The sequence below is a fragment of the Onychomys torridus genome, chromosome 9, assembly GCF_903995425.1.
Source record: "Onychomys torridus chromosome 9, mOncTor1.1, whole genome shotgun sequence".
Lineage (NCBI taxonomy): Eukaryota > Metazoa > Chordata > Mammalia > Rodentia > Cricetidae > Onychomys > Onychomys torridus.
The window spans coordinates 22,139,152-22,162,298 of NC_050451.1; the positions used below are offsets into that span (position 1 = coordinate 22,139,152).

The window sequence follows — 23,147 nt, forward strand, 5'->3', positions numbered from 1 at the left end:
CATGGCAGGCACTATTAAATATTTGTTAAGTAAAAGGGTAGCTTGGTGGCTAACATTCCAATCCTTTCCTTTAGTCTGATCAATTTTTCTAAAGCCTATATTTTCCATCTCTTCAAAGGGCCATAAGACATGACTATAAATTTACATTGGCCAACCTAACACTCCTCAGTGAACTTGTTTTCCTGGGCTAGAAACCAGCTTTCCAGAAACTAGAGTGGAATGTGTTTGGAGTTACCCTTCAACACTTCTCGGCAGGATTTAGGGTGGAGGCTACGTTAAGGTGATCACTGTGAACACAACATGAAGATGCATTATTCTGCAGAGTGGGAAGCTATGTTAGTGTGATCACTGTGAACACACCATGAAGATCCATTATTCTGCAGAGTGGTGGTAGGTCAGTGTTTCCACTTCAACTCACCCCTTTTCTCTAATTTTTAAAACAATTTAAAGGTACATGCCAATGATCAAGAACCTGTTTTAAAGGACTACATCCTTCTCATGGTGACTTCAGGCTCCAAACTTGAAGTGATTCTTGTGAGTGCCTACCAAGAACCCTGGTCTATTTGCACACTAGCTTATAGTGAGCTTAGTGTAAAGTTCAAGACTTCTCCAACACCTCTTGTCTTTCTTTACGCCACCCACTTTCTCTATATTTAATGGGTTCTCTTTAAGGACTCAGTGATCAATACGTTTAAGGACACACATCTATATCTAAAATAAAGCAGAAAGAAACATACATTAGATGGCGTTGGATTTCCAGTGCTGTTACTCTGGGATTTAGTGATCTCTCTGAAGAAGGATTACTGGAAAATGATTTCCTTTATAAAACTGTTTCTAAGATTCTTCTAAGATTAGTTTTAAGGGATAGCACACATTTGATGAGCCCTGAGGCTGAACACAACATATTTTCTTAGAGCAAAAGTCTATGTTTAGTCGCTCTTAATACATTTAGAACCCTCATAAATACTCATCAAAAAAGCAAAATGATCCACATTTCTTTATTGGTGCTGGCTCTAATACCACACTTGCTGATTAAACCATCAAATTATGTCTTATTCAAGAACAGGAGAAAAGAGAATTCAGAATTATGTTATTGCTTCTGCCAAAAATGACTGTTAGCTTAAAAGCATTTCAGTCTACACTGCACTTTGAACTTTTAACCACCTAGCTGTCGATATAAGCGTTAGCTCAAAACTACTGCTCATTAGTCAGCAAATCACACCAAAAGGTACCCTCTATGTTGTGACCACCACTTCTTCAGAGTTTAACTCCAGGGGCTACCAGCATGTTGTGTTTGTTCCTTCATTTACTTATATTCTTTTGGATTTGGGTAAAATATAGTAAGGATATCCTGAGGTAGACTTCATATTCTAGCCACATTCTCATTACTCAGAATCCTCTCAGGTAAAGTGGAAAACAGCAGAGTGTTTCCCAGATTTACTATGAGTTCTGTGCCCTGCCACCACAGTGCTGCTTGAGGGGAAATTTCAAACATATTGATTCCATGTTAGTCAAAGATTTCCCCTGGAAGACTTGTCTGAGTTTTATCGGCTCAGATGGATTTCAAATGGGGAGCTCAGTGCCTGGGTTCAAAGGAATGTGTTTAAAAACTCAGGACTTCAACTCTGTCACACTGCTCAGTTCCTTTATCAGCAGCTGGGTTGATTTTTAATTATCTGACTTGTAGAGAAGCAATATTCTAACTGAAGCATCACCTAAGCCCTTTCCAGTTTAGCCAAAGAATAGGAAGAAAATCACGGGAGTGACTGAAACAAAGGGGAGAAATCTATAAAGTTTTCCCTTGTGAACCAATTCAATTGGAATTGCCTTTTTTACTTTGCATCCATGACAAGCTGGGTGCCTTGGGATACTGATATTTCTAAGTTATTTTAGCATCTTTATTTGGACCCTTTGTTCACATACTGAAAGTCAAGGGACAAATTTGTCTTGCTCACTTACAGGGATACCTTAATTTAGCCACATCTGCATACTGTCTCTCCCCAGGCTGGCTTCCTTTAGCTACATCCACATCTTGGTAGCTGCACAAATTGAGTGGTTTTTAGGCACATAATTAGCCTGGAGTTACAAAAGCACAGTGTGAGAAAAAGGAGGTTACCTATTGTCAGAGGAAGGAAAAATACCAGCAGAAACATGGTGTGTTATTGTTAAATGCCTGCAAACCACTGTGACCTAAAAGTTTATCATAGGTTACACTGACAAAGTGAAGCCCCAACTCGAAGATGGCTGTGCCACTCACTCTATCTCATCTGCATTATTGCACTTTCTCGTCTCCATTTCATTATCTGCAAAGTGGAGAAATGAGATTAGCCTCCTCAGAGTGGCTATGAAGACTATGGGAGACTACATGAAGACTATAAGCCAAGTGATATGCTCAGCCAAGTGCCAGACATACAGTGTTTACCAGCTCAAAACAGTCACTGCCTTCTGCTTTCTTCATTTTGCTAAAAGGAATAGAAGATTTCATTGTGGAAAAATTCGAAATCACTTCATTATTTTTGTCCAACACTGCATAGGGTTTTTCATTCATTAAAATAGATTTTTTAAAGCTGATTTTTCTGGATTTGTCAGGAGGGATACAATTAAAGACCATGTAGGCTTATCCCAACTCAAACTGATGGTTAATGACCCTGACTTCTTGAAATGATGAAGGCTCAATTTTCCTCCCTATGGCTTCATGTATGGAGCCCCAACTATCCCATGATTAGCAGGGAAGGAGAAGACAGACACTTGTGGGTCCCTCATGATCTACTAATTAATACTGTGGAGTAGCTTCATACGCTGGCTATTCCCTTTACAGCTCATGACTTTACATCCAACCTGTTACAGCTGGCCCTGTAGGAATATCCCAAGATGTAAAGTGGAGGTAGGAAGTTGGCTGTGTGTGCCAGAGAGGAGAGAGGTTAGGACCTGCCCACTGCTGATGCTTTCACTCAGCTCAAGGAATAAAAGCCATGCTTTCTTTTTTCCAACAGAAACCTTGCTAAGACATATTTAGTTTCTCTAGGACAAATGGCGTCTGAGTTTGCCATTAGGAACACATCCACAAGTACTAGGACCAGGTAATATAAACAGACAGGTGGGTTTGGCGGAATTTACTTCAAAGCTAGATCAATCAAAATTCATACTGATTATCAAAATGAGCAGCCCCACTTTAGCATGCAAATAGCAGATGCATTGTAACATGTCCTAACAGTGTCAGCCAGGGGGTCAGTGCATTCCTAGACAGACCTTACTATTTCCTTAGAGTTAAGCTGTGATCTGCCACAGTTCCAAATATGGGTTTTCAAAAAGAATATATGCTTCAGAGTTCTAGACCAGCATGGAGTTCCCAACTTTACTTTCAAAATCTCTAGGAATTGCCAGGCTTTAGATTCTGATTTAAAGGCGCCCTTAACTTTTGTCATGAATGCATTCTCTAGTTCATTTACCATGAAGAAAATACTATGTAAATTTGCTGACTGTGTGACAAAAAAAAAAGATTAAAGCATGTTTGTGTCCATTAGCACAATTATTTAATCACCTTATCATCTCTATCTTCTATAATTATGCAAATAGATGAATTAGCAATAAAGAATTCAGACCATCTTCTGCCCTCAGCTAACCAGGTGATGCATTTGGAAATCATGACTCTGAGCAGATGTGACCAGACACTGTTCTGCATCTGTTTGAATTAAATGACAGCAACTTTTCTCCCGATGAACTTGAGATGTGGCCACACCAGAGCCGAGGCTGGGCCTCTGGCAGATGGTGGCACAAATATACAATGCAAAGAAAGTCAGAAAAGAAACAATGGCTACTTGAAATCTAGCTTTTCATGCAACACACGAGATTTGCTTTAGCCACATGAATACTTTTTTAAAAAATAGAAATTCAGTTCATTTAAAGAACGTCTCAGAATCGTAAAGGAATCTCATTCATTCATTATTCCTTGATATGAGACCTTAAGAGATTAATACATAATATTTGGTAGCTATTTAAGGAGTTGAAGACATTTGCACTATGATGCTGATGAAGAAACTTTAATTAAAATGGTAAGCAGGTTGTAGCACAATGAATATACTTAGAACATTAAGCACTCTTAAGCTGGCTGAGATAGAATGGCATTACATTTTTATAAAGCTTAATATAACTTTGCTTAAATAGTTTCCTTACTGTGTTAAAAGAAGACCAGGAACCCAATATATTATACTACATAACCCAGACTCTTAGGTTTAAACATATGCATAAAAGAAAGCTAAGTTAAAGGGAGGGAGAGACATCAATACTAAATATTTCTAAAAATCACATTAGGAAAGAAAAGTATACATCCCAAATATACTTACACATGTACACACACACACACACACACACACACACACACACACACACACACACACACTGGGGGGGGGAGGAAGGGAAGGAGAGAGAGAGAGAGAGAGAGAGAGAGAGAGAGAGAGAGAGAGAGAGAGGCAAATCAATAGAGAGATGAACTTACCGGAGCAAATATCACCATACACATTTACAAAAGAATTGATAATCCAACTTCCCTCTCCTGAAAAAAAATAGAGGTTGTCTCATGCTAGAAATGAAGCTTCTCTGTCCACAGCACCAGCTCTTGTCCCTCTCTTTATGAAGCAAAGGAGGAGGACAAGAAATCAATGCAGAGGGAAAGTGAGATGCTATACCAATCAGATAGCAGCTTCTGCCTTCTTGCAGAGAGATGGGAAAACAGTCACATTAGTAGATGGTGACAGCCCACAGCTGAGTACAGGAACCTGATACTCCCTTGATGCAAAGCTGTCTGCTTTGTGGGGAGGTGGTTACCTCCGTTGTGCACTCCCACACTTGGCTCTCTGCTCACAATTGCAAGTGCAGGGCCGCTTTGCACAAGCATGCTGCATCATGAGCAGAGGCACCCACTCCCTCTTATTCAGAGAGCCCCCTCCTCTCTCAGCCTCAGTACTTAAAATCAAACTGGGAGCTGAACACAAGCCAGGATTTTGTACGTTGAGGATACAAGGAAGCAGTGGTTTCATTAAATCCTCAGGAATAGATTTGCATAGATGGGGCAAATGTATGTTTGTTTTAAAGATTGCCCTTGTTTTTATGGAAATGCATGGGTGTTCGGCATAACACCAATTTGGGAAATTCATGCACTGTCCATAAATAATCATTAAGATGATGGCACAGGAAGATGGGCTTTTCAGGCTCTGGAGACTATGGAAGGAACAAATTACAACTCGGTGCTCATCCATCATACTAGTATTAATGAATACCTGCAAAAATCACAAAATTAGAAAGCTTGCAGGGGCTCAAGCAGGACCCATATTTCTTTCGTTCCTTTACAGAAAGAAGCGGCACTGGCTTCCTCAAGGGGCAGCAATCTCAACACCCAGAGGGTGTGTGTTTCAGAGGCTGGACCAGTATTCATGGAGAGAGTGTTGCAGGTTGCAGGCCCTGCTCAGTTGGGTATCCTGAGGATATTTTATCACCTGATAAGGATATGTCTCTGAAGATCTATACAGAAACACTGAGGGAAGTCCTACATGCCAGTGCCCTCTCTGTCCTGAACGAGCACCTATTTAGCACAAGAATGGTGTTTATTGGTTCTGGTGTCTCATCTTTGTCCTTTGCTCAGCTACTGATGCCCCAACAGAAACCAAACAGGCCAGCATGTGTTCCACCTCCGGTCACTAATCCAGCATCTTCCCTGAGTCTTGTTTGTCCTACTTCCTGCTTCTGTCTGTCTCTGTCTCTCACCTCTTCTCTTACAGACACATGCACACAGTAACCACAATCACCATTTTTCTTTCAGGCTTTTTTTAATATTGGGAAGGGGAAGTGTGGGACCAAACAATACCCAAAAAATGTGATAAAGAGTGAAGTGACATAAAATCCTGTGCTGGTTCTTTTCTTACTGGCTATGTGAACTGGGGAGCCTCTTAAGGTCTCAGACTTAGTTTTCCTTCTGTAAAATGGGCACACTAACACTTCACAGTTATTGGTAGGAAGGTGTAAAGAAGGAATGAAAGATAGACAAGATGGTGTGTGTGTTGTTGTTGTTGTTTTTTAATCAAATCCAAGTGTGTGCTCAGAAACTCTGGCTTGCTATCTCCTCCTCATTTGATCTTGCTCCATTTGGGTTTTTCTCAGCTGTACTGAGGATAGAACCTAGGTTCTCAGGCATTTGGGGCAAGTGTGCTAACACTGAGTTCAGCCTCAGCATGGAATTGTGTTCCAAATGCATAAGCAAGCCTTCAGGGTACTAAAACTCTTCAAATGAATGGATTCCAAGGACCTTGGAAATTCTCATAGGACCCCATCCTATGAGAATTCATTCATTCATTCTCATTCCCTCTCTCTCTCTCTCTCTCTCTCTCTCTCTCTCTCTCTCCCTCTCACTAGCATGTGCTTATTGAAAAGTTACCACATGGCAACAAGAGAAATTAAGTGGGTGAAGCCAGTAAAAAGGTTCACTGTCAACAATTGGACTCCTGGAGCTCCACCTGGGGCCTGGCCGAGGATCTCTGCATCCACTTCCATCAGTTATTGTATGGGAGTTCCAGCACGACCGTTAGGGTGTTTAGCCATCTGATCACCAGACTAGGTCAGTTCAGGCTTTCTCTTGAACATTGCCAGTAGTCTACAGTGGAGGTATCATTGTGAATTTCTGGGGACCTCTCTAGCACTTTGCTTCTTCCTGTTCTCATATGATGTTCATTTATCATGGTCTGTTATTCCTTGTTCTCCCTTTCTGTTCTTGATCCAGCTGGGATCTCCTGTTCCCCTAAGCTCTCTTTCCCTCAAACCTTCCACTGTTGTCCAGGTTGTTCATGTAGATCTCATCCATTTCTCTGCTATTGGGCAATCCCTGTGTCTTTCCTAGAGTCCTGTTTTCTAGGTAGCCAACCTGGAGCTGTGTACCAGTCTAGTCATCTTTGTTTTACATCTAGTATACTACTATGAGTGAGTACATACCATGTTTGTCTTTCTGAGTCTGGGTTACCTCACTCAGGATGATTTTTTTCTAGATCCATCCATTTTTGCCTGCAAACCTCATGATGTCATTGTTTTTCTCTGCTGAGTAGTACTCCATTATGTATATGTACCATATTTTCTTTATCCATTCTTCAGTTGAAGGGCATCTAGGTTGTTTCCAGGTTCTGGCTATTACAAACAATGCTGATACAAACATAGCTGAGCAAATGCGCTTGTGGTATGATTGAGCATTCCTTGGGTATATGCCCAAGAGTGCTATAACTGGGTCTTGGGAGAGACGGATTGCCAATTTTCTAAGAAAGCGCCATATTGATTTCCAAAGTGGCTGTACAAGCTTGCCTTCCCACCAGCAGTGGAGGAGAGTTCCCCTTGCTCCACATCCTCTCCAGCATAAGCTGTTTTCTGTGTTTTTGATCTTGGCCATTCTGACAGGTGTAAGGTGGTATCTCAGAGTCATTTTGATTTGCATTTCCCTGATAATTAGGGATGTTGAGCAATTCCTTCAATGTCTTTCAGCCATTTGAACTTCCTCTGTTGAGAATTCTCTGTTTAGTTCTATAACCCATTTCTTAATTGGACTGTTGGGCATTTTGATGTCTAATTTCTTGAGTTCTTTATATATTCTGGATATCATCCCTCTGTCAGATATGGGGTTGGTGAAGACCTTTTCCCATTCTGTAGGCTGTTGCTTTGTCTTGTTGGCCATGTCCTTTGCTCTACAAAAGCTTCTCAGTTTCAAGAGGTCCCATTGATTGATTGTTTCTCTCAGTGTCTGTGCTACTGGTGTTATATTTAGAAAATGATCTCTGGTGCCAATGCATTCAAGAGTACTTCCTACTTTCTCTTCTATCAGGTTCAGAGTAACTGGATTTATGTTGAAGTCTTTGATCCACTTGGACTTAAGTTTTGTGCACGGTGACAGATATGGATCTATTTGCAGCCTTCTACACATTGACATCCAGTTATGGCAGTACAATTTGTTGAAGATGCTTTCTTTTTTTCATTGTACATTTTTGGCTTCTTTGTCAAAAATTATATGTTCATAGGTGTGCGGGTTAATGTCAGGGTCTTCAATTCAATTCCATTGGTTCACATGTCAGTTTTTATGCCAGTACCAAGCTGTTTTTATTATGGTTGCTCTATAGTAGAGCTTGAGGTCGGGGATGGTGATGCCTCCAGAGGTTGTTTTATTGTACAAGATTCTTTAGGCTATCCTAGGTTTTTTGTTTTTCCCTATGAAGTTGAGTATTATTCTTTCCAGATATGTGAAGACCTGTGTTGGTAATTTGAGGGGGATTGCATTGAATCTGTAGATTGCTTTTGGTAAGATTGTCATTTTTATTATGTTAATCCTGCCTATTCATGAGCATAGGAGATCTTCTGATTTTCTGACATCTTCTTCAATTTCTTTTTTCAGGGACTTAAAGTTCTTGTCATATAGGTCCTTCACATGCTTAGTTAGAGTAACCCTAAGGTATTTTATATCATTTGTGGCTATTGTAAAGGGTGATATATCTCTGATTTCCTTCTCAGCCTGTTTGTCTATTGTATATAGGAGGGCTACTGATTTTTTTGAGTTGATCTTGTATCCTGCTATGTTGCTGAAGGTGTTTATAAGCTGTATCAGTTCCTTGGTTGAATTTTTGGGGTCACTCATATATATATACTATCATGTCATCTACAAATAGGGAGAGCTTTATACTTCTTCTTGAACCAGTGTAACAGCATGTTGACAGATGAAGGGCCTGAAGGTTGAATGGTAGCATCACAGTGAAATACTGTATAAAATAAATAAAGCAGCAATGTCTTGGATTCTTCTGCAAAACAAGCTATTAAGATTTACCTGGTATGGTGGCTTATGTTAGAAATGCTCCCTTTCCTGACTGGGGAGAATATGGGAGGTCCAGCCTTGCTGGAGGACGAATGTCACTGGAGTTGAGCTCTGATAGCTCATAGCCTTCCCCAACCTCCAGTTCACTTACTCTACTTCATTTATGAAATTGAAGATGTGATTTTGCTGCTGCCATGCTTGCAGCTTGTTGTTGAGCCTTTCTGCCATGATGGACTCTCATGTCACTGGAAATGTAACCCAAAATAAACTCTTCCTTTCATAAGAAAAAAAAAGGTTCACTGTCACCTAGCACTGGAGTAAGCACTCAATAAGTATTTTCAGAATTAATGAATGCAGAATTTACGGAAGGCAGGATGCCTCATGCTGAAGGCCACTATTCTGCTCAGTGATTAGGAGAAGGGTCAGCAGTGCAGCCACTGGGGAAACCCACATTTCACAATCCTGTAGCTCTTCAGGATAGACAGTGAGGACTTCTCATCAGTTCTGAATCTGAAGAGACTCATTTCAAGTTATAAGAACATCTTCTACATAATACCCATGGGCATCATTGACTCTGCTCCAGGGGGGCTTTTCATGAATTACTTTATTTGGACCTCAAAGAACTATCATTGTTATTCCAACTGACAGATGAAGAAGCAAAGACCCAAAGAATTATGTGGCTTGTCTGCAAGCACATGTTCAGTAGTTAGAAAAGCTGTGGTGTAAGACTAAACCAATACAATTATCCAGCTGTCAAAAAATCCACTACATCTGTCCCACAGTGGTGCTTAAATCATGTACACAGTGTGTGGGGTATGACTAATCACTAATCCACATGAAAAGACAAGGGCCTCATGAGACATGATTTAGTAAGGTTGTGCAAAGTTCCATCCTGCTTTGGCTGGTGGTAGGCTGTATGACCTGGGTATGTCCCTGAAGTTATTTGTGTTTCAGTTTTTCCCATATTTAGATGTAAGAATTTCTCTCTAAAGACTTTCTGGATCAACTGAGACTAGTTAAAGTCTGAGAACTAACAGGTAAAGTGTGATCTTCTGACTGGGTTAGCTTTCTCTGTTCCGGGCAAAGCATTCCCATATTCTAGGTGCCGCCTGCCCATCGCCATCACCTCTTACTTCAGTGGATTCTCGTAGGTCTTGCTAATTCTACTATGTCCCTAAGTGCAGAAGCTGCCCATAGTAAGGTCTGTGAGGTGTGAACCAGACCAGTGACTTATATGGGAAGGATAACTTCAATTTTTGTTCAGTAGGCGGACAATCCACTTCACCCACTTAATTTCTCTTGAAGGAAAATCCAAGCTCCCACCTTTGCCCTCCAAGCCTTGAGGATGTGGCTCCATCTACTGTCTTCTTTCTCCTTTCTCACTCCTCCTTGAACTGGCCTCTGTGTCTTTCCACCTGCCACTCTCCTAGCTAAAACCCCAGCTCCCAAGAAAAGGCCCTGCTCTCAATTTACTTAGTCACTCAATAGTTAGTTTTACCTTTTGCTCTTAGGATCCCTCTTTGACTACTAATTGAAAAGGAATATTTCCTGTCTCTGTTCAGATCTTGCCTTTTCATTATCCCATTTGTTGTGTTTGTGTGTTATGGCTTCTCGCTCTCTCTCTCTCTTTACCTCCTCTCTCCTACCGTCCTCTTACTTGCTCCCTTGTCACTTAATAATCTCCTTTAGCAAAGAGACAACTGTACATAGAAGCCGAAAAAACTCTCTCCCTGGCCCCCTCCCCCACCATGTATCTGTGTGTGTGTGTGTGTGTGTGTGTACATGTGTAATGTTTATGAATGGGTGTTGACAAGAGAACCTTCAGTACCATTCTTCAGCAGCTATCTATTTTATTTGATACAGGGGCACTTAATAGCCTGGAGTTTGCCAAGTAGTTTAGGGTCACCAAGCCCCAAGAACCTGCTGTTCTGGAGTTTGGATGTAGATCATGTTTGTAAGACAAACATGTTACCAACTGAGCCACCTTCCTAGACAAGGAAGCCTTAAAAGATCTTGTCTTCAGTACTGGAGCACCTGGAATGTATTCAGCAGGTGTTTGGTGGGTAAGTAAAGGGCTGATCCAAGTAATGAATCAACACGGGGAGAGGGGAGGCTGGGATGACTGTAAACTAAGCCAGTTCATTGAAGTAACTTAGCCTTGAAGCACCAGACAGATAAACAAAGCAGTGGATGAAGACTGCCTTCTATTTCATGGTACATTCTAGAAGGGCTGAAGATATCAGTGTCTTTATGTGTAGGAGGTGGCCATGGAAAGATTCTGGAGGCTTCTCTGTAAACTGCACAGACCAGGCATTTTATAAATGCCTGGCTCAGGGTTCAGTTCCCCTAGACTGACACAGATGCCTGGCTCCCTGGGGCTTTTTGTCCATACTTGGGTCTCTAGACAGCAAAGAGTCCTGGTACCTAGTCGCTCAGATTGTCTCTGCCTTCCAATGGCCAGACAATTCTGTCAGCTGCCATTCTCTAGTGCAGAATCAAAAACTGACAGAATAAAGCAATGTGTCATGATTTGATGTCTCTTAAAAAATATGGCATTAGCATCATTGTTACTGCCTTAAAATAACATTTGTCCATTATTAGATGATTAAAAATAGCAACACAGTGTTTTCCAAGTTAAAGTATTTATAGAGAAGGTTAAGGAGATTAAAATAATCTGTGATTTTCTGAAACCTTCATTAGCAATGCTAATTTCCAATATGGTCAGATCTTTAGTTCTGATCTTCTAATTGAACGTGGCCTTCAGACAACTTCAAAAGACTATTATTTTTTTCTCTCAATAAAAAAAGCTTGGTTCTGCTCTGGTGGACTTGCCTCCTGGTAAATCTAACAGTTCCTTACCTTTGGAGTTTCTCTGTCTCAACATCTGGCCTCTCAAAAGGGGTCCTTCCAGGCCTGCCTGTTTCGGGGTCAGGCAGTGGGAGGCCTTGCTGTCTAAGCTTATAAAAACACTGAGAGGAAAATTCCAGAACCAGGAGCCTCTCTGAAGCAGTGGGCAAGGGAAGCAATCTAAGCCTATCTAGCCTTACTAACAAACGACCAGGACATCAGCTGAGGCTCTACGGGTGACCTTCATTGTTTTGAGCTGCAGTGATGAGAGCACTTACATTCATTCAATCCATTTATGCACCAACCTTGAAATCTTTAATGACGCCTTCCTTAGAGCTCCCGGCACGGATACAATGTAATTTATTCTGATATGAGTGGGTACAGAGAGTTTTCCAGGACCCACCTCCGTGTGTGTGTGTGTGTGTGTGTGTGTGTGTGTGTGTGTGTGTGTATGTGTGTGTGTGTGTGTGTGTGCATGTGTGTATGTGTCTGTGTGTGTGCGCGTGTGTGTATGTGTGTGCGCGCGTGCGTGCGTGCGTGCGTGCGTGCGTGCGTGTGTGTGTGTGCGCGTGCGTGTGTGCGTGCGTGCGTGTGTGTGTGCGCGTGTGTGTGCGTGCGTGCGTGCGTGTGTGTGCGCGTGTGTGCGTGTGTGCGTGAGTGCGTGTGTGTGTGTGTGCGCGCGTGCGTGCGTGTGTGCGTGCGTGCGTGCGTGCGTGTGTGTGTGTGTGTGTGTGTGTGTGTGTGTATGTGTGTGTGTGTGAGAGACAAGGTTCCATATTATAGGCCAGGCTGTCTCCAGGTCAAGGCAATTCTTCTGCCTGAGCCTCCTGAATGCAAGGACTTCTGTCGCTTGTCTTTTTATTTTGCTTGTAGAATGTTTTCTTTTTTGTCTATTGTCTTTTTAAAAATTTAAGTGAGATAAAATTTATTCTACTCAGTATTTGTTAGATCATTGAGTTTTTCTCTGTAGAGCCCAAGGCTGAATCAGAAAATGCCACACAAAGGCTGGATGTTGATGGAGTAGTAGAACAAAAAGCTACTTTGAGTATCTAGTTTTACATCAGCTTCCTAGACTTGGCTGCTTTTGAACACAAAGTTTTATGTCCTGAATGAGAAAGTACAGAGAACTACTAATCTAATGAAAAAAAAAGTCATAATTTTGCAAGTCTTTGCCATAGAGTTCTCTGATACCAGTGATATAATGTTACTATTCATTCTCGGGTATTAGCCAAACAATATTCACACTTTATTTTATTTGCTACCTTTGAATCATATGAATTAAAAGCTTTGTTACTGTTACTTTATACATTAGGAAGTTTTTGTACAACTCAGTCAATTGCTTAAGTCCACACAAATGCTATTACAATGAGGATTTGAACTCGAGTCATCTAATTCCAAAGCCCAAGTGTTCTAAATGTGCACAAAAATAGAGCCTATACAGGTTGGGCATCTGGGTATCATCTCTTTGACTGAGGTTTTCCCAGTTTCTATTTTTTTAGAAATCAAAAGGCATGATGCTTTTCTGTTGCATAATTTTTTGGTGATTAGGTCTGCTGTTCTTGTGGATTAAAAGTGGTCCAATGATAAATCACTGGGCAGTAGAGTCAATCATTTTGCCCTCTTGTATGGTATACCACAGCACTCTCTCCACATACAGTAAGAGCTAAACAAGGCCTTGCTAACTTACTAAAGAAGAAAGAGTAAAGTCATATCTCCTTGTTTTCTATCTATAGCTGTATCTGTATCTGTATCTGCATCTGTATAACAGAGAGCATCCCATCAGAAATGGAGGGCTTAGGCATTTGGTTGCTCCTGATACAGATTTCTCAGTCCTAAGTGGAAAAAGATGGATAGTTGTTTCTATGATTGAGGATTAAGACTTCATATGAGAAAAAAATCCCTGAGGTCTGGTTTTTACAAGAATCGTGTTAGTACTGTAATAAGAATGGGAGAAAAAGCATGCAAAAGCATTTTCAATAATCTTGCTGATACCAAGAAATGAATAGTAAATTAGATCAAGAGTTGTGTTCACTGGTGTTTTTGTGAAGGGATGGTGCCATAAGCAAGTAGTTATACTAGCAGTGCCCTTTATAATATACATATTTATGCATTTATTGTATGTTGACATTTTGAAGAATATGTATATTCTGTAATTGTTCAGTCTAAGTAACAAATGCATTCATTACCTATCATAGCATTTTATTGTGGAAACTCTTAATACATACTGTGTAATTTTCAAGAATGCAGCATATTGTCACTAACTGTAACTATCGCATTGTCCAATAAGTCTCTTGTTTCCTTCTGTACTTCTTGACCGCTGACAATTGCCACCCTCTCAAATTCTATGACGTCAGTGTTTTAGATCCCCTGTGTGGTCAGACAATGTTTGTCTTGTTGTGTCTGAGTTATTTCACTTAATATAATGTCTTTCAGATCCATCCACATCTCTTAGCCTTTTCAAACTTCATTTTCTTCACCTGTGAAGTTTGACTGGTAGTGCTGTTACCTAAATGACATGCAGAGAAATCTGATGGTGATTATAACGGCACAAGTGAAGTGCATTCACTCTCTGCTAATGCGGCAGGCTAGAGATCTGAGAATCAAATATTTGCAAAATGGCTTTCTGGTTTTCTTTTCCTTCCAACAAATTAGGTTACAATCCATCTGTTAAAGAGGCTGGCCTCCCAAACTCAGAGTGCATTATAGCTTCTAATAAACTAGGACAAAGTGAAAGAAGATGAAAGTCTGTTCCTCCCTGTCTAGTTTACAAAGTACTGGATTTCTGAAATCTGAAGGCTTTCACGGAGCACAGGGTTCAGTTATGATCAGCTGGATTCAGACTCCATCTGAAAGCACCCCCACTTTGCTCCCCCCCACCACAGCCCCAGTCTTGGAGATGCACCTCATTATGATGTTGTGTGGGGAATTGGTCAGAGGAGATCTGGGGAAGTATTTTAACTTGAGTGTTTACAATAAGGTGGGTAATTGTCTTCCTTTTGCTGAGTACTTCTTTTTACCAGAGATGCTTCTGGATTATTATGATATGGAGAAATCCATTTGGCAAAAAAAATATTTCCATAATTTTATTCAGGGAAACCTCCCTCTCCTATAAAAGGTGCTTCCTGTCTCCCACCTCACATGTTCTGAGTGGGGGTCACTCTACAGTCCTGCTTTCTGGCACCATAGCCGTGACTCCATGGCAGATCACCTCACCTAAAAGCATTATGAGAACTGGAGTGTGCAACCTGACACTTACTGTCAGTTTCTGGGCTCCACACTTATTTCCCTAAGCATGAGATAAAAGTTATTTTTCCTCCAGTAGTTGCTGATTTGTCATGCCAGACTCTAAAGCACAGGTCAAAATGCCATGTGCCCTCAGACAGAGAAAAACCTGCTTTCTTCTACTGGGTATCTATTTTAAAATAGAAATGTTCATACCCATCTCTTCCTTAAAATGTTAGTTTCTTCAGAGACTATTTCTAAGACTTCAATGATGTAAATTAAGAGTTGGTGTGAAGAACAGGACACTCAGATATTTCCAGAATGTCACTTATCTCAACTCTGAGAACAACATTTCCCCTTCCTTTTCTTTAAAAGTGCAGCAGCAGAAACTGCCTGTGGGGGCTTGGAATGCCACTTGTTCTGACATTAGCTATAGGACACAGAGAGTCAGTCTGAGACTCTGCTCAGAAAGAAGAAAAGGGAACAGTGTGATTTTTCTCTTATGACCCCAGAAGGCTCCACAATTCAAATCTTGGATCAGCATTCCATGGTTCTAAACCTAGACCTTCTTGGATCAGAAACTAGGATGGTGGGTGATGAGAAACCTGGAACTGACTACCTCTTCAATGCCTTCTTCTTGTGGAGCTTTTGAGGGAACTTTGCACAGAGATAAGGCAAATGATGGCATCAAGTGTTAGCAATTCTGCCACTGCAGTTGTCACCCCAAGTGAGCCCCATGTCTGACAAAAACTTTAGGGAGGAAAAGAAATGACTCATGAGGAGACAGGCTGGCTGCTGGGAAGCGTGGTCCCAGAAGAAGCCGTTAGCCCACCTCTCCGCAGCCCTCTCTCTTGTCTGAGGCCTTCCATTTCCGGGAGCCTGCCCTCACGCTTTCATACACAAGAGAAGAAACAGGAGTAAGACAAGTGGCGGAAGTCACTGTGCTCCTTTTCTATGGGTCAAGTTCCACTCTCTAGTTACCTGTGGTCCACCCTGGTATAAGCTACTAAATAAGACTCCAGAAAGCATGTTAAGTGGCGTGCTTTCCAGTTGACATGATGGAACCCTGCACTGAGTAATCCTCCCTTTCTGAATCTTTCCTCTGCCCAGTGTATCCATGCTGTACAAGTCACCATCACTAAGTTGCCCAGCAGCCACCTCACATGCCATATTGACTGTTGCAGTTTCACAAGGCTTGTGTTCAAGTGGCCTTCATGTTAGTGACATGCTGTGTACAGCACAAGCTGTGCCACAAAGAGCATGCCACGTGGAAGGCCAGGTTAACTTTGGAAGTTTGTGGCAGCAACCACAGTTATGTACAGATCTTTTCTTCTGCAGATTCGAGCCTTCACTGGGTATCTTTGAACATACCACTCTGAGAAGTAGGGCTATTGTACCTACATAGCAAGCTCTTTTCTAAGCACCTCATAGGGGATAAGTCAAGTGTCCTCCTTAAGACATAAATGAGTAAACACTCCAGCCCTAGGGCAAGACTGGAGAGAGAGTGCAGTGTTAGGAGCACTCCCACCACCCACATGGCAGCTCACAACTGTCTGTGGCTCCATTTCCAGGGCATCTGATGCTCTATTCTGGCTTCAGTGGGTACTGAGCATGCAGGTGGCACATGAACATATGCAGGCAAAATACACACATACAGAAAATAAGCCCCGTTTTTGAGTTTTATAGATGTCCTGAGACCAACATAAGTCCTTCTGGAACCATGTTGCTTTCAGCTGTCTCATCTCTTCCATCCCTAGACTTGCCTGATCAGCTCACCAACACTGCTGTCCTTAGTGCTACCCAGAAACTCAAGCAAAGTTGTCTGAGGTTGCCCTTCCCAGAAATTTCCTCCTGAAACAAATAGATAAACGTGAGCAGTTTATCTGGAACGTGATTCCAGGAAAGGGAGTGGGAACTTGAGACAAGAAACCAACAAGAATGCTCTACTAAGTACATGACCAATCTCCCTGCCTGCCCTGGAAGAGAGTGAGCACACTGCAGAGGGATTATGCACAATGTGCAGGAAGCTCGAACACTCATCCTCCCCTCCCCCTGCCTTTTCTGCTGTGGGTCTCATGCTCTGGCACTCCAGGTAGATGTACACTTCTGTGCCGAAGGAGGCCCAGGCTGCAGCAGTGGCCCCTGCAATGCTAGGGCCCGGGGTTGGCAGCAGGGACTTCAGTGTCTCCTGATGTCTTGGGAGGAGCTAACTAACTCACAAGCTGGGAAAGAAAAGAGAGAAAAGGACGTCATGGTCTTCCTTTCATATTTTATGAGAGTGATAAGGATGAAGATGCTGATGTGGCTTCACCTCAGAGTTCCTTTCTTTGTTGCTGTTGATCTCAATGGGTTTGCAGTCTTATGCACAGAACAGGCTTTGCCTTGCAGCTGTTGTCGCCAAGCCTCTGCCCTCAGATAACCCCATCCTCCCAACACAGGACGTCTTTGCTTCTCTTCACCCCCCCAAACTGCCCATGTTTTTAACGACCAAGTACACAGCCACTGCACCCCTCTGGTGTAGCCCCCATAGGCAGTCCTCATTTTACTCACTGCTTTCATTAGCTGCTGTCATGCTTGTCCTCCCTTAAGTGGGAAGTATTCAAAGGATGTCTCTGGCCTGCATGGGCAGACTTCTTCCCAGTAAAGAGATTTCCAGCTTCTTATTAGTTCTACCTGATTTAAAGTCTCACCCTGAGCACATGAGGGTGGAAAAATAGCTGTGCCCTTTGCACATTTTCAGAATCCTTTTAGTTCATTCAATGGTATAGATTTCAGAGTCTTCCTTTCTGCCCTCATCTCATAGCCAAAACCACATGACTCTCTGATGCTAAGAGGGGCTCAACCAGATCTGGATCTGAGCACTGTGGCACAGGCAGGTTAGGTTCACCAGGTCAGTGCACCAACATTATCAAAGCAAGATAAAGAAGCAGAAACGTGTTGGTTCTATAGGGCAGGAAGCAAACGCTGCACACAGTACTCTCCACCTTTACAAGTAAATCCCTACTGAATGGCCTTGCTGAAAAGCCCCTTTCCCTGTCAGAGTCCAGGGATTTGGTTTTGGAACTCATAAATATCCTTCAAAACCCAGGCCAACTAGGCTTGAGAGATAACTCAGTTGGTAAAATGCTTGCTTGGCAAGCTTAAGGACCTGAGTTTGAGCTCCAGAACTGATGCTTTAGAAAACTGGATGTGGTAAGTCCTAGAATCCCAGCCCTGGGGACCCTGGAGTCTACTAGGCAGTCAGCCTAGCCTATTGGTGAATTCCAGACAAAGGAAATGCCCACTCTGAAAAAAATGAAAAAGATAAATGATGCCTGATTGTCAACACCCAATGTTGTCCTTTGTTTTTTATACATACACATGCACACATGTACACAAACACATACACAGCTCACCTGCCCACTCTGTGAAGAGGGAAGGGGGAAAGATACTTATGGAGTCCTTACATGTAAGATATTTTATTTATTTTATTTTGTCATTTGTTTTCCAAGCAACACAACAAGGTAGCAATTAACCCTATTGTCCAGGGAATAAATGATGGGAGGTTCAGCAAAAGTCTAGCTCATAAATGATTTTGATGGTATGAATGAAAATGGCCCCCATAGACTCATACAGAGTGGCACTATTAGGAGGCGTGGCCTTGCTGGAGTAGGTGGGGCCTTGTTGGAGGAAGTGCATCACTGGGGGCAAGCTCTGAGGTCACAGAAGCTCAAGCCAGGCCCCTTCTCTTTTCCTGATGCCTGCAGATTCAGATGTAGAACTTTCAGCTAGCTCTCCAGCACTGTGCCTTCCTGCATGCCACCATGCTGCCCACCAAGATGACAATGGACTAAACCTCTGAAACTATGAGTCAGCCCCAATTAAGTGCTTTCCTTTAAAAGAGATGCCATGGTCTTGGACTCTCTTCACAGCAATAGAAACCCTAATAAAGACAGTGATTAAATTAAAATTTAAATTTGCATGTTTTGCAAAGCAAAGTGCACCTACATTCCAAAAGTCTACACTGCATTCCATTCATATGTATGGACTATATGTTTTTGAGAAAATATGTATTCTCATGCAGTACCTAACTAAACCTTCCCAGAAATCCAATTATCAGGTATTATCAATCATTTTCTAAAAGAACATTAGGGCTGGAGAGATGGTTCAGAGGGTAAGAGAACATGTTGTTCTTCCAGGGGACCTGGATTCACCTCCCAGCACTCCCATGATGGCTCACAAATATCTATAACTTCAGTTTTATGGGATCCAATGTTCACTTTTAACCTCTGTAGACACCAAGTATGCACATGGTACACAAACATACATGAAGCAAGACATCTATGAAATTAATGTTTTAGAAGGGCAGCACATTTCCTCTTGCCATCATCTTTTGTGGTTGCAAAGTGGCTAACCTATATCTCAGTTACAATATTTATCTCAATGTAAATAACTGCATAAATAAATATCTATTCTCTAAATATGAATGCTGTGGGCTAAAGACATGATTCTTCCAGTGTGTGTGTGTGTGTGTGTGTGCGCGTGCAGCCTCAGGGTGGGAATGAATGAATGAAAATATGGAATGAGTAAACTTACCTTATGCCTTAAAATAAAATAGAAAAAGAAATCAGTACTTTGAAAAGGCACATGAAAGAGCATCTTTTAACAATACAAGGTTATAGATTTTAGTTGCTCACTGAGTCCTCTCCTATGTGTACTGTCTTCACGCTGAGCTGTGTGTCCAGGATTTGGGTTCTCAATAACATGACTTTTGTCTGTATCCAGATGTAGACAAGATCCAGGACTCAATCTGCCAGAGGCACACCATCGAACCTTTCATGTTTACTGATGGTAATGCTCCTGACTCAGATTAGAGAACCCTGGTCTACACCTGAATGTGATTATTCTTCCTTCCCAAACAACACTAATGAGGTTGCTCTCTCTAAGTTGATTGACTGGTAGAAGAAACAAGTCAAATGTACAGACTGCCAGAGGCAGGCACTCGCAGGGCCCTCTGGGAACAGGCAGGAGCAAGAGAACATGAAAAGGAGTATGGAGGAGAGCAGAAAGCACACATGGCCTTCTCACAACATTCTCTGTGGGGAAAAGAAACCTTGCTCCACAGGCCAGGATGAGGGTGCATTGCAGCAAAGAATATTATTGTAAAAACACTCCTCAATTTCTTTCTCTGAACTATTTTAAAACACAGGCCATGAGCAACTTATTAAGAATAATTTCTGTTCAAAACCATTACAATCCTCAAGGAAAAACACAAAACTGAATTTTTAGAAATGTGCAGAACTTGAGCTATCAGAAATCATGGCTATTAAGAAAGAATTGTTCCCTAAAAGTTTTTGAGATTGCAGAAGTTTTATAGCTATAGAAGGCCAGCCTTGGTAATGTTCATTGTATGCAGCAGGGCTAAGAATAACCAAGGGACTACCTAGCTAAATTACACTTATGATCCAAAGTCATTACATTTCATCTAGAAGACCTAGTAAGCTTTGATTGGTGAACTTGTGCCTAACTGCACATACCACAGATAAGAATGATACACCAGTCATTGCTACAATCCTTTCTAGGATGAATAATGACATTTTGATTGTAATCCCAGCATGGCTAACATGTTTGGCCTTGGCTCTCATTCACTGTTTATTGTACCAACAGTGTTACAGTCATTTGCAGGAATCAGTAAGTGTAGAAAATAAAGAGGAAGAACACTCAGAACCCTAACTTGTCAACATATCAGTTCTTTGTGCTCTTTATATGCCCTCCAGTTCTTGTTCATGTGTGTAGTGTATTGTCAGGGGAAAAAAAGGCCCAATATTCATTTTGTTGTTGTTGTTGTTGGAGCTGAGGACCGAACCCAGGGCCTTGCACTACCACTGAGCTAAATCCCCAACCACCAATATTCATTTTCTAAGTCCATATGATGATGCATGTTTTCTTGGATGAGAAATAGAGTTAGTTTATCACTCTTTGGAACTGGAGTCACTCACACCTTCCTATGGACAACAGGATGTGGCAGATAAGAAGTTGTGTCCATTATGAACTCACATTTCACTTGGCCTTGAAGTTTCCATTCTCTTTCTCACAACTTTGCCGAACTGTGTTGTGAACACCCGCCTGCTATGACAATTGATCTTCTCATGCTCATTATTCCAGCTAGCATTCAACCAATCACTAGACCTGCCAATGAGATCATCCTTGACCAGGCATCATCTGGCTACCCAACAACTGACCATGGGTACAGCAGCTCTGATGATTGCAGAACCACATTTTAGCATGTGGATCACAAAGCTGTTGCTTATTTATTGCCCATTGCTTTAAGCATTGTTTCAGTGGCTTGTTATGCAATACTAGTTGGTGCAGTGTGCACATGCAGAGTTGACCCAGTCACAATCATGTTGTAAATCATACTTTTAAAAGCTGACTAAGGTGCCATACAGCTTACACCCAATAATTTATTTAACTGTTCCCTGACCTGTTATATATTTAAATTGTCTACAGTTACCTAAGGCATGCAGTCAGCACATGCTAACATTCTTCTAACAATGGCTTCAAGTCCAGAATTGTCTAATGAAGAATTCTGTGAAGATTTTGGCCTGTTTATCCTCAGTCAATCTCATTTTCTTTATCTATGGAAAATGAATAACAAATTTTGAGGATTATCTGGAATGTTGAAGAAGGCATACAATGATCTAGTGTCAGAACACAGTGGAGTTGGTAATTCAATAAAAGATATAATCTCTTAAAAACAGCAATTTGTTTAATTCTTAAGTGTGAATTTGTAGCTTTGAAGATGATGCAACACACACACACACACACACACACACACACACACACACACACACACACACACACACACACACAACTGCTGCTAGCATTCCAGAAATATGCCCTGTAATCTATAGGTGCTGGCATCCAACTTGTAATGAATACGCAGACAGTAATATATCTGGGGGAAACACCTAGAGGTAACAGACTTACTCAGCTTACATTTCTCTGGTGGGGAGGCACTGAAAGAATCATTGCTCTGGAAAAGCAGGTTTGTGCAGCACCTTAGAATGTAGAACTCATCACTTAACTGGTCATCAAATACCCATGTTGATGAGATCCCAGAGGGCTACTGAGAACCAGCTAATGACCTCAATTCATATGCAAAGTCTCAAAACATCTATCCAGGGATTCTGATTCTATTGATAAGGTAGTGAGCCCCAGAATCTGTGTGTTCCAAGATTCCCTCAGAGGGTTGGTCAGGATAGACTAATTTAAGGAACCATTGCCTGATGGTTTTTCAAGTGGGATATCAAGACTAAGAAGGGTTAAATCTGAAGCTTGGATTTCCTCAACAAGTCAATCAATGGTGTATCAAGACAAGGACCAATTCTTTAAGCTGGCTTGCAAGTGAAGTTAATTCTCCAAGACAGGAGTCGGGTGAGATCATTGTTCTCATCCTGTGACTCAAGGCCAGCCTCCACCTGCTCTAGTCTATACACTCTTTATATGCTAGAAAATTATTATTAATGTGTGTATTTTTTTGTTCTTCACTGACAGCACATTCTCTGACTGTAACCAAAGTAACTGTCTTCAGACAAGTTGAAAAATACCAACAAATAGCTCATCTAGTATATCAATAAATAGCCTAGTGTTAGTCTTCAAATGCAGCAGTAAATAAAATTGAGTAAAGATTCCCTTATAGTTTATTCTTTCCTTGGGGCCCTGTAGTACATTTTTCTTTTTTGATAAATAACTTACTCTCTTTCTCTAACTTATCCTTTCTAACAAATAGCATGAAACTTTTTTGTCTTTCAAGTTCAAAGTTTGAAAGGACATTGTTCTAAAGTGTAGTTTCTTCAAGAAATGCCTGGTTAGAGATGGTTTTTGCCCAGGAAATACATTTATCTTGGTGGAACTAGAGACTGATAGTCATAGAGTGATTTAAGGATTACTTAAAATTAGTGTTGAAGTTGAATTCAAACCAAGTCCAAACCAACATAAATTATTTATTCAGATGGAAATAAAAATTCTGCATCCTGTAGTCTTTTTTTATTCTTTGTTTTTTTTTGAGATAGGGTTTCTCTGTGTGGCTTTGTGCCTTTCCTGGAACTCGCTTTGGAGACCAGGCTGACCTCAAACTCACAGAGATCCGCCTGGCTCTGCCTCCTGAGTGCTGGGATTAAAGGCGTGCGCCACCACCCGGCGCATCCTGTAGTCTTAAAGCTCATATGCCCCAGAAATACGTATAATACCTGGAAAAAAAGGTTAA

The 23,147-nt window shown here is 41.5% G+C and overlaps 1 protein-coding gene across 2 annotated transcripts in view; it reads right to left on the reverse strand.

The window, feature by feature from the left end:
• The window catches only part of Synpr (synaptoporin), a 341,260-nt gene that overhangs the window by 169,319 nt on the left and 148,794 nt on the right, over nucleotides 1–23,147 (reverse strand). Inside the window, exon 1 of one of the 2 annotated variants that reach the window (XM_036199960.1) lies at nucleotides 4,496–4,926. The exons of the other annotated variant lie outside the window; for it this stretch is intronic. Within the exon in view, the coding sequence (XP_036055853.1) occupies nucleotides 4,496–4,519 (24 nt within the window). The 5' untranslated portion in view covers nucleotides 4,520–4,926. Of the gene's footprint in view, nucleotides 1–4,495; nucleotides 4,927–23,147 lie in introns of those variants that run through there. 2 annotated transcript variants of the gene reach the window in all.